At 39.2% G+C, this 12,342-nt stretch overlaps 1 protein-coding gene across 1 annotated transcript in view; it reads right to left on the bottom strand.

Annotated features, from left to right (window-relative positions):
• Positions 1-12,342, bottom strand: part of LOC117471385 (CUB and sushi domain-containing protein 1-like) — a 385,022-nt gene that overhangs the window by 171,156 nt on the left and 201,524 nt on the right. The window contains exons 6-7 of the mRNA XM_034116353.1: positions 1,400-1,512; positions 469-546 (exon numbers count right to left, since the gene is read on the bottom strand). Of these exons, the coding sequence (XP_033972244.1) occupies positions 469-546; positions 1,400-1,512 (191 nt within the window). The remainder of the gene's footprint in view (positions 1-468; positions 547-1,399; positions 1,513-12,342) is intronic.

The raw sequence follows: 12,342 nt of genomic DNA, 5'->3' as shown, positions 1-12,342 counted from the left end.
TAGCAGATTATTCTTGTGACACCAGCTGAGGGAGGTTTACTGTGTGTGGCAAAAGAAGACTTGAAACGTTTTCCAACCAAAATAACAGCGACAAAATGCTACGGTATTTCAGTTTATTAGTGACAAGTATTTGTAATAAGGACGTTTAGATTTCATTGGTTGGTTTGTATTGAACTGAAAAAATGGATTGTTCCCGTAGCATAACATAAAATGTCTTTACAAATACTAGGTGTATTTTTAAAACATATTCGCTTCTATGAATACATTTGACTTCTGTAAGCACAAATATTTATGGATTTTGGTTTTTATTTTGAACCTTGTTGCTCTTGCCACATCACAGATGGATGTCCTTGTGCACGCACAGTGTGTGACCAAATGTGTTTAACATTAGTTTAAAAAGGTTTTTCAACATGGCGTAGAGTCACACTGCAAAAAAAACATCAACACAACAGACAACAGTTTACTTACAGACGGCATTTTTGTGACTGGAGTCTTTACTGGGCATCATCTTCACCCCTCTGGACTTCAACTCTATTGCTTTCTTCACTGCAGAATGGAAAGGAAAGGGAGTTAATTAATTTAATTATGAATAATGCTTTATTAAACTTAAATTACTGTAGATCTTTTAAGCATTGCCATTTAGTACGCATCAGCTATGCATGCAATTCAGAAAGTGCTTCCAGCTCCTCTAATAACAAATCTACAACAGTGCAACAGTGGCAGGAATTGAAAATTAGAACAAGGACAAAAAAAGGAGACATTAAAAGACACAGAAAAGACGGGACAAGAGAGAAGAAAATAGGAAAAAAACAAAGCAGTGGAGCAGCATGGAAATGAATTCCATCTATTTCATCCTAAGTAGCATCATTGCAGGGAATAACAGAAAAGTCTGTGTTGAAACCAAACGTCATTCCACCGAGAAACAGACCTCACATACACACAGACACACACATACATACAGAAGACACAGAGAGACAGACAGAAAGGAAACGACAGGAGTACCAAGACAAGAGCATGAGAGCGACCACTGTGGAAGAAAGAAGCAGCATAAAGTGAAGAAGAGCTGGAGACGCACAGCAAGATACACAGGTCTTGGGTCATCCTGTTTTGTGATGGAAGTAGCCAATTAAATCTGAGCCGCCACGTGGAAACTAATATGCACCTTAATATGCTAATTAAGTAATACGACCAGTCAATTAGATGACAGAAAGGTCCAGGAAGTCCACTCAGGTGGTTTCAGACTTCTGTCCTTAATAATTGGCTTCCTCAATTACAGTTAATATAAATATTCTGCAATAAATGTACTATATATGTCCAGTGCTATCTTCTGTTTGTATGGGTGCATGTAGGCATAACATGGAGGCAGAGAATAGAAGAGACTGAAAGAGACTGAAAGTACCTTGGTATTGTGCACTGAATCCTTTCCTTCGATGGTTGCTATCTGAGGTGAAATGTATCCGAAGCCAGTTCTTATTCGAGATCACTGGTGATGGCAGGGTTGTACCAGTCAGCCTGGAAGTAAGCAAATACCAAATCATTTATAAAAAACACAAACAACGTAGTAGAAGAATACAGGCATAGACAAATGCAAAACAAAAAATACCTAATGATTTTCACATCTTGTAACGATCAGGACTTTGTCAGCCTTTCTAGATTAGTGATGAGTTGCACTTTAATATAATTGTAAATAAAATACAATAGAAACAGACCAGGCCAATAAGAAAGGGAAGGTTTAGCAACATGTAAGCTGTGGTTGTTGCAGACCCACAGCATTCACCACTATCACACAGAGGCCCGCTCCAACGAATACACTGTTAGTTGAATTATTGTTATTGTTATTGTTTTGTTTATGTGCACATCATGTCTGTAGGGTACACATTGATGGTGAGCATCACGCTTACAGAGAGATGTCTTCTTCAAGAGATTGACATGTATGTAATGGCTTTCTGTTGCGGTACATGCACTCAGGTTATGGGTGTGCTCATGGAAGACAAGCCTACATATTTCAATTTGAGGTAGGTAAAACCTTTCTAACAAAAATGCAGTTTTTAGGGGAAAGTCACCAAAATGTGGCCATGTAATTACAGACGGCAGCATGACCAATTTCTGTTGTGAAATGACTCATGACAAACAAAAAACGGTGTAGCATACACGTTAATGAACTTGAAAATGAAAATTACTGCACGATCTAAATTACCTTCTCTGAAAGCCTGTAAAAAAATCGACAAAAACAAAAAAACATCCCTATTTAAATCAGAACTTTCCGAGAGTTTAAAGTGTGATGATTATAATGTCACTTTGCATTATCCTCTGAGGTGCAAAGGCTGGCTGCAATTTAAGAAGATTTTAGCTGAAAGCCAATTTGTTCCACTGGCTTGAAATATGTGGACGAGGGAATTTAATGAGTGATATTATCCCTTCACATAATAACACCACTGACCAGAAGCGGAGCACAGCACTTGTCCTGGGTGCAGTATAACTCCCACGTGAATTATTTACAATGGTTTCTTGAGACAGGTTACATGTTAAAGTGGCCAAGAGGCGAGGATATAAGATGAGAGGAGAGGAGAGGAGAGGAGAAGAGAAAGCCGATGGTAATAATCATAATAGTGGTAGAAAGTCAGCAAAGTTCACATCTTCAAAAACACTTGTTTAAGCATCATCACCGAGACAATGAGTTGGTTGCCTATTGTAAAATTTACATCAGCTTTAACTGCTCTCACATTTAGTTACCAACAGCAACCAAGGGGGTAATAAAGAAAACGTTGACAAATGTGAGGGAAATAGTGCACTGAGATGAAAAAGGAAATGATGTAAGAAACTGCCTGGAAGCCAATGTTCTACCATCCTCCCTAGAGCACCAAGAGCCACTCTAACTGCCCTTTCATAATGCCGCAGGTATACTGAGTAGATAGAGAGACCGTAAGGGAGGGAGGAGCACTGATAAGGAAAAGGGCAGACACAACATATGAGGATTGGTAAAAATAAATATTAGGAGAGCTTGTTAAAGGCCCTTATTGAGTGATTATTACTGAAGACAGTGAGTTCAGTCTCTGTTAATACAGTCGGGAAGGTTATCAAACAAAAAAGGACCGCTCAAGAGAATAAGAAAAAATGAATATAAAGAACGTCAGATGAGATGAAGCTCTGCCCGAAGGCAATCTAACTGTTTAGTATACACATCAAATAGAGTACAGTAGAGCAGTGTGTTATCTCTCAGTCATGCATGTAGTGAGACTCACAGTAATGACATATATGAGACATGAGTGTAAGAACCAGAGACTTTTTCTTTTTTTATGTTTGAGGGCATTTTGAGGTTGGATAGCGAATATAGTGCACTTTATATTATTTTCGGCAATAAAACAATGCATCCCACCCTAATGACCCCCATAGATATGTGTTTTAGCAACATGGATGTGCAGTTAAGTTAAGTATAACATTAGTGAGCTTTTTAGCCTAAGAGGATTTTTGTTACCCAAGTCTCAAAGCACTTTTCATTCTAGTTATTTTGTAAGTGTCTGATTATATCTCTGTACTATTTGAATCAGGCTTTTAAAGAAAATGTTCTCCGACAATACATAAGATTCACATGATGAAACTGCTAACTGTAATATAACAAAATGGCCTTGGACTGTTTTCAAACAATTGTGCACTTAAAACATGTTAAGAGGGATACATTTCCCAGAGGGGTCTGTATGCATGGTGATGTGCAAGATGTTTGGCCTCTGAATTACTACATGTGTGTTACTTTGCAAATGTTAGTGATTTGGTATATGTGGGGGAAACTTCTGAAGCAATTGGAAACAGGACTCAGAGAGACACGAGGAGAGCTGGAGCTTTGATGGCAAACACTGACGGTTTATTTGGAGTTACGACCGGAGAATTTACAAGACAGGTTGTGTGTCACGAGTTGACACAGCGGTTGCCAAACCAATTCTGATGAACCCTTCTGCAGCTCAAGGTGTTAACTAGTTCGGAGTATAATAATCAACATTCTTTATCAGTGAGTCTAAATAAATATGGACCCTGAATCTATCTAGAGCTCTCGTCCATAGGAAAGAATGTGCGCCAGGGAACCTACGTCCCTGAACAGTAAACTACCTCATGGCGGCTTGTGCTCTGTCATAGACTGGCAACAACAATGCGCCCAAGCTGCCCCTCCTTAAGAGAGATAGCAGCAATACCCAAGGCCGTAGACCTATGCCATGGGACAAGAGACTGTGAGAAGAGAAAACGATGAACTGTGTCGGAGGTTGAATACCTAAGCAAATTATTCCCTAACAGTATACCATTTCTGCAACAAGATTAAAGAGAGGTCGCTCCTCTTCAAACTGTGCTTTTGGAGTAAGAGTTTATGGCTGAGGAAAACAAAGATCCATGTTGCATTTTGTAAGAACTATTGTGTTTAAAAGCCCCCAAAAAATAGGAAAATAAGATAAATAGAGGGCAAAACCGATACAAAGACTTAGGTCTGCTGTATCTCTTCTTTAATTCATGAAGACTGGCCAGCTGTCGGACATTGGAAAGAGGCAGAGACAAGAGGTCAGAGAGGACGATGAGAGAGGGATCGGAGAAGAAGGAGGACCAAATGAGAAGAGAAGAGGGGGAACTGATGAAAGGCTTGAAAAAGACAGGCTTAGTTAGTTCAAATAATACACATGAAGGGCGAGAGAGAAGAGGCGAGACAGATAGTAAAGGACAGGTTGGACAGAAACTGGTAAAGCAGGTAATAGGACGACAAGCAGAGAAACCATCCAATGGACAGCAGACTTACAAGGTAAAAGTAAGCAGAGGAGAAAAAGGACGGAGAAAAACCCGCGAGGAAACAGAGGCTGATAGATGGAGAAGATGGTAGAGGAGGTGAGAGCAGGACATTCACTTAAATGAACAGAAGGAGAGAGGTTACACAAGCTGCGAGGAGAGGTCCAAAGTTGAAAAAGGGGGGACAAGGAGGCAGCTCTAAATGAGGTTAGACATTACAAATACCAGGTTGCAAAGGATGGAGACAAATGAGAAAACTGAGAGAAGCTGGAAGGAGACGAGGGACTGGAGAAAGGAGAGGCTGGAGAACCAAAAAGATAAAAGAGAAGAGAAAGTTTCCAATGAAGACAAATAATAACCCATATGAAGATGAAACGAAGAGGAAAGTGCACTAGATATGAGAGGAGAGGTTTGACAGACCTGAGAGGAGTAGACAATAGGAGAGTAGAGGCCAAGTCACAAGAACAAGAGAGGAGAGGGGGACAAAGGATCCAAGAGCAGCATAGAGGTATTTCTGTGCACCTCTCTATTATTAGATTATTACACAAGCTTTTTGCTGATACAGTACATGAACATCACAAAGACACAGAGATCACTTTGTACTGCCTGGGCACTGTTGTTTTGGCCCTTGTCCTCCCTATTGGCTCTTAGAATGGCTAGCAATACATTATTTTAAGTGTTTTCCACTGCTGCACTCATTGGCACGTCCCTGTGAATGTGAGCATCTGCAAAATGACAAAAAGGCACTGCAAAATAAATGATTGGATACAAGTCAGAAAAGTTGGAAACGCATTATCCAAAACAGATAGCTGTTTATTCCAAGTGCTTTGTGAAAAATCCTGGTACACCGCTACTTTTAATCTCATAACACACCCACGCACTCACACAGAAACACACAATAGCAGAGCCAGTAAACATAATTTAAAATGTAGATGTAATAACAGGAAAAGAGAGGTGTTTCAAAGTGGAGAAAAGAGACCAAGAGAAGGCTGGTGGTTACAAACAGGAAGAGGGGGAACAGCGGAAACAGTTTAGAAAAAGAAAAAGAATAAAATGAGATGCAACAGAGGGACATAAGGGGAAAGCAAAAAGGAAGAAAGAGGCACTAAGCACTGCGGATGGTTCATCCACATTTGCTGCAGGCCTGTTGTGGTGCCCTCTGAATTGGCACACAAGGCCAGCCAATCCCAAATTTCAGTAAGGGGGCCAGAGGGTCTGTTGAAATGATCGGGGAATTACACAGCTAAACCTTCCAGAGAGCGCCTGCCAAGGTCAGGGTGCTAGAAAATAAATTATGGCCGATTGTTAAACCTCACATTTATGAGCGATGCAATGCAGGCTCTGTGATGAAAAAAATGGATCAGCACTTAACGCAGTTCAAGTTATTTCAGCAGCGATGGGAATGTGCTACATTGTCTTGTCTACATTTGTTTTGGGGTGGAGTAAAACCCTCACAATTCTGTCGCTGGGGATGTGTGAGCTGTAGGGTCATCAAGTCTGTTTAAGCTAGGCTAATGACTCTGATAGGGGTGTGCCTTTCCTTTCCTTTTGTTTGTATTAAACATGTCAGCATTGACATTAGCTTAGAATTCTGCTATTTGCAGATCATGTTGCCCACATGGAGAAGTTTAGTGGGATTTGTTTAGGGTTAGAACATCAGGACCTTAATGTTGATTGAAGGAACCAAGCGGAGACACATCTGGCTAATGTTAAGGATGCCTTGCCAGGTAACTCCTAGGGGCATCTGAGGAAGGGCCAGGACAGGCTAGAGGGGCTGCACCTATCACCTGGCATTGACTGACACTCTGGATCTCTCAGAAGGAGGGAAAGAGGTTTTCAACCAACATGACATCTGGGCTGCTACTCTAATTATTTGGCTACTGAATGAACAGATTTCTGCCCTGTTAAATGACTAGGAAATGACCTGGATAAGAAAATAGAAAATAGATGACTGAATGTAAATTACTTTGCCACAAGTGTTTCTACGGCAGCCAATAAAGTAATTAAAAATGAAACTGAATGTGTGTCTGTGTGTGGCTGTGAGAGAGAGAGAAAATAATGATTGTTAGAGAGGAGAAGAGACAGAGAAAGAGAGACGGATGGGAAAGTCAGAGGTAATAAAAAAGAGAGTGGGATATAAAAATACCATTGCTTCGCAGATATTTGGTCATATTATTAAATGTTATCTGGTGATTGTGCTGGATGCAAAGTTGGCTGCTCACAAGTACAATTCATCCTGAGGGAAACTAAAAAGTAAAATGTCTTGGCAATGCATCTAAAATTGTCAAGATTAATTTAGATGTCATTAAGAACCACCAAACTGCTTGTGGTACTAATGGAAATGTCAAGGGCTCACCAAAGTCTTAAAGATGAATTATTTGGAGATCATGGATAGGTGTGTCCATTTTATTATTCAAGGATGACTAAAAACACTTTGAAATACATGAGCAAAATTGGTTTAACATGCAAATCATTGAATGTGTGATTAACTCTATGACAAAATAAATTAGTTTTGGTGCACTTTTACAGACACATGACCTCTTGCAGGTGTCATGGATTAAGGATGGAGACTTGTGGGTAATAGTTTCATCGTATTATATGTAGTGACCCTGTTACTCAATTTAAGAAATAATTGGCAATTAAGGAGTCTGTAAGTCAGAAGTCTGTAAAAGATAGGATAGGAAGAGATTCATTCACTTTAAATCAGCATAACAAACCCCTGCTTATTCAAATTCCTCGACTATCATGGTGATGATACATTACAGCTAAATGTGGTTGTCACTACCGGCAACTGGGTTAAAATCAATGTGAATGATGTAGTGAGCAATAAGGAACAAAATACGATTAATTGCTGTTGGTCGTTCTCCTTGGATATACTGTACAGTAATGGCCTTTAGCAGAGCAAGAATCATTCATTTGTAGGAAATGACATAACTAACACTGTTGGGATGAGCATTTCAGTTTGTCCTGAATTTGAAAAGACTTAGATAAAAGAGGAGAGGAAGACAGTAAATGGTTAAAAATACATAAAAGAAGAATGGGTAGCCACAGGGAGAGTTTGGAGTGCAAGGAAAAAGAAAGGAAAGATAAAAGTGTGTAGTTTAAAAGCTGGGAATACCTGCTGTAAACATTATACAATTGATAAAGTAGGTAATCAGAAAGAAGTCTGTTCTAGTTTGAAGATAAAAGCAACGTAACATATAACATCATATACTCCATCTAAAGCATTTTTTCAATATAAGATGTTTATGTCTTCTTCCTTTCAGGTCAACACAATCCCAGTATATGCAGATAAACATGTTTACTAAAACAAGCACTTTATAAAATAAGCGATATGCTGCATATATTATATGTGAAAAAGACAAATAGAAAATACAAGGTGCCTCTTTCAAACCGCAAAGCCATTGCTGTTACACTATCTGAAAATGTCTTCTCTCTGAATTTGGCTTACTGGTCTGAACACGATCTTCATATTGATTCAATGAAGATGTGAACATCCATGCACTGAGAAACACTTCAGACCTCCTCAACTGCATACAGTAGCAGTATACTGTTTGCATTCCATATTTATACTTGTTAATAATATAAATGTAAACAAATATATACTATAAGGCAGTGGTTCTCAACTGGTGGGTCGCGACCCAAAAGTGCGTCGCGGACCCGTTTCGAGTGGGTCGCAGATGTGTGAGTGCAGAAAGAAAGAAAGAAAAGAAAAGTCAAACTTTTATTTTGAAGGCCCGATTTCCTAACGCTGTGCATGCAGTAGGCGTTGGACTGGAAGTACCGGAGACCATAAACGGTTTTGAAAACTTCTGTCACGTAATGATCATCTTCTCAATAAAACATCTTTGCTTATGTTTTTTCGAGTCTTCTGGCAAATCAGAATCAAGATTGTTGCCGGAAGTCCCCACGGAGAATAACTTTGAGGTAGAACTACTCTTTATACATCCATGGGTACAACTTCAGATAAAAATGAACACATAATGAAATATGACCCCCGGTTTGATGATTGACAGGTCACAGAACAATGGGAGCTATCTACCCTTACCCACAATTTAAAGTAATTCACACAAACTATCTCCTCTTTGCTCTTCTCTCTGTGTGGAGCAGCAAGTTCAGCTGTCAGAACTAAGTGAAAAACAAACAATGGCATAATATATTATTAATATGTCGGGTAGCAATAGATTTATTTAGTTTCTTCTCAGAGTGTACCAGAATGCGTAGTTTATTTGTTAGTATTTCAAAAAATCTCCTGGGGGAGAATCCTCCCAGACCCCCTTCTGGGGTTGGGTTTTCAGCATGTGTGCCTTTTTATGTTATACAGTTCATCTTTGATTCCATCATCTCATTAAACCTTTAGTTCTGTGAAGGGATATAAGGGATATATGCACTGTACTTCACTTTTATTAATATTGTATGCTGAAAAGCGTATATATTACAGCACGATTTTTTGTTGAATAGATTTGAGTGGTTCAAAATTTCGGGTCGCGATCTATTGACAAAGGAAAAAGTGGGTCCCGAGGCCTGACCAGTTGAGAACCACTGCTATAAGGCATACAGTGTTGTAAAGCCATTGGACTACTACAGAAGGCACAATAAAACACGTGCCTGGAGGTCCTCTGTCTTTCTGACCCCATCCCTGGCACTCAGTTGCCTGCCTTTTATCTCTGCCCCATCTTTTGTGCGGTCTTCTTTATATTTCACAAATAATCCCGGTGAAATAAAGTTCACACTAGCTATTAACTGTCCTGTGCGTCCTGTGCACCCAGTCTGTCCTCACCCTAAAGGCCAGTTTCAAACATCTAAACACAACATCTGACTTCACCCATTGGAATGTTTTGAAGCCTCGAGCTTGGCAGTTTGCCCTTTTCCACCTTTGTTTTGTGTAAGTATATGTGAGGGTTGTGAGGGTTGGGCCACCAAACGTTGAAAAATATATTTTTATTTGACCAAAATATAACTTTAAAAAATGTGAAAGAATTTTCCAATGTGGGTGCATAGAGTATCTATCTACCTCTATCCATCTTTGTCAACTGAAATCACACTATAAAAAGGTTGCAACTGTTAGATGAAAAAATAGATGAATGCAAACTGGGTAATGCAGATTGCAACCTGTCAATCACAGGGTAACCCCCCCCTTAAGCTTACAATGCTTAATCTTCTATTTAACTCTAAATGGGACCATCCGTTACACAATTATCATCATACTGTATTGATGAAGACCTGAAGCTAGACATTAACATCATACACTTTAATGTGAAATGTTTAATGAGGTCATAAATGAAGTGAGAAGTAGGGTAATTTTCTCATAGACTTTATATAATAGGACCTCTGCATTTTTTTCACTTTTCAAAAATTGAGGTTGCTGCTTGGTTTCAAAACATAAGTGCCAAAACATAAAAACCGGATGAACATGTCAGATTAACCAGAGAATAGTCTTTTAAACAAGATTTAAAGTGTTTTAACTATTTTCATACTTTACTGTTCCAAAAGCAGAATATACTTAAACTGTCTGCAGGAATAAAATGTCCATCTCAAGGAGGAATACAAGGAATGACAAGACATAATGTGTCCGTTATTATATTCTGACAAACTGGAATCAAATCATCACTTTGTCTATTTGGATACAAAAGTAAAATTGTTCAGGCACAAGTACTTATATATGTGTGTCAGTGTGTGTATGTGTGTGTATGTGACAGCTAGTCAACCTGACATTCAACTTGCCACCTAGCAGACAGGAACATAAAACAGGAAATTGCTTTTGGGACAGCCAATCAGAAAAAGCTCACGGTAAACAGGAAGAACCCGTCACAGTGGTCCTGTCAGGTGTCAGTCATTTCCACAATGACCTGCCCACATGCCTCAGTGAAAATGTCAATCATCTCTTAATCCCACCTCTGGAGAAAAGTACTTAGGGTTGTATTAGATCGTGCATTGCAGAAGTCCATTCAGGTTTATTTTTGTATAATTATATTGTTTCAGGCCTGGAGTCAGTGAACTTTCATTAAATATACAAGGTGTATGGGTGGCATAAGGCTGCTAAAATGCAAACCATATAATTGCAACATATTTTTTTATTGAAACTTGGGACCTTTCTTGTATAACACTTCACGCTCTCTGTTTTGTCCCTGCATATGCAGTGTAATAAGATTAAAAAATACACAAATAAAACACTTTCTCACACAAAACTACTGTTGTTTTGTGTACTGGAAATTAAAATTAGTTCACTTTGTTTGTGAACTTCATATAAATTCTGAAATGTAAATGATTATTCTCATCCACAAATATAATATGGAGTAATTGCTGCCAAATTGTATTGATGGAGTTGCTATCTGCCAACTAAAATATGTTATACATTGAATTTTTTAATAAATCATCCAACAGACATCAAACTGAACCACAATTGTGCCGTTAAAAGGCTTCAGGTCCTATTTTTCCCTGTGATACATTTTTGGGTGTACTTTTCTGAAGGCTCCTTGACTGTTATACTGTCAGAGACTGTCAGAGACAAGCTATGGGTGTGTGTGTGTGTGTGTGTGTGTGTGTGTGTGTGTGTGTGTGTGTGTGTGTGTGTGTGTGTGTGTGTGTGTGTGTGTGCGCACGCACTTGAGTGTGTATAATCTGTCGGAGCCTAGAGGAACGATCAACAGCTCACACAGTCAGAGGGCCACTTAAGGCCTGACACACACACACACACACACACACACACACACACACACACACACACACACACACACACACACACACACACACACACACACACACACACACACACACACACACACACACACACACACACACACACACACACACACACACACACACACACACACTCTTGGTATCATGAGAATGCCATGGTTGATGTGTACCGCTCTGCTGGTGACAGGACTAAACGTGCAATTATTCTACATTCCTTTTGTTTCCATCTGGTGCTGTCCTCTCTGCCTCCTTCACTCCACTTATTTATCTGTCGACCTCTCCATTCTTTTCTTCTGCAAGATGGGCCACAATCATGAACCATTTTCTACACATGGAAGACAATGTCATCTATCAGTTGAAGACAGGGCAACGTGAACAATGGGAGATAGTGTTTTCAAGACATGGTAATCTATAAATTCAATTTTAGGAATCAAATTCAGTAGAGAGAAAATAATAATCAAGATTAAGATTTTGAATCGCATTTCGACTTCAATTGAAAATGTCATGTGACGATGCACTGTTTTGTAGATCGTTTGGGACACATCAGAAGTGACAAAACTGACAGAGAAAGAATGAATGCAGCCATTTTAGTTTTAAACAAAATATTATATTTATATTACATCCATTCAGAATAAAGAATTCACCATTGAAAAGCAGCTGTATCAGGGTGGTGTAAAGGTTAATATAGACTGTTTTGGAATAAAAGTGTTTCTCAAATAATCACACTATTCCTTTCCCATTTCGAGCAGCGTTGGATGTCATGCATAATGTTTTTGTTATTGAGGGAGTCCAAACTACTTTCCCTTTGCTAGATTTTCTCACAGTCAGCTAGTTGAACCGGCGTCAACCCTGCATGCCTAACCCCCGCTAAAACGCATCTAA

This window comes from Trematomus bernacchii, unplaced genomic scaffold, assembly GCF_902827165.1.
Source record: "Trematomus bernacchii unplaced genomic scaffold, fTreBer1.1, whole genome shotgun sequence".
Lineage (NCBI taxonomy): Eukaryota > Metazoa > Chordata > Actinopteri > Perciformes > Nototheniidae > Trematomus > Trematomus bernacchii.
The sequence above is the reverse complement of the archived record's forward strand: the minus strand, read 5'-3'. Positions and strand labels throughout refer to the sequence as shown.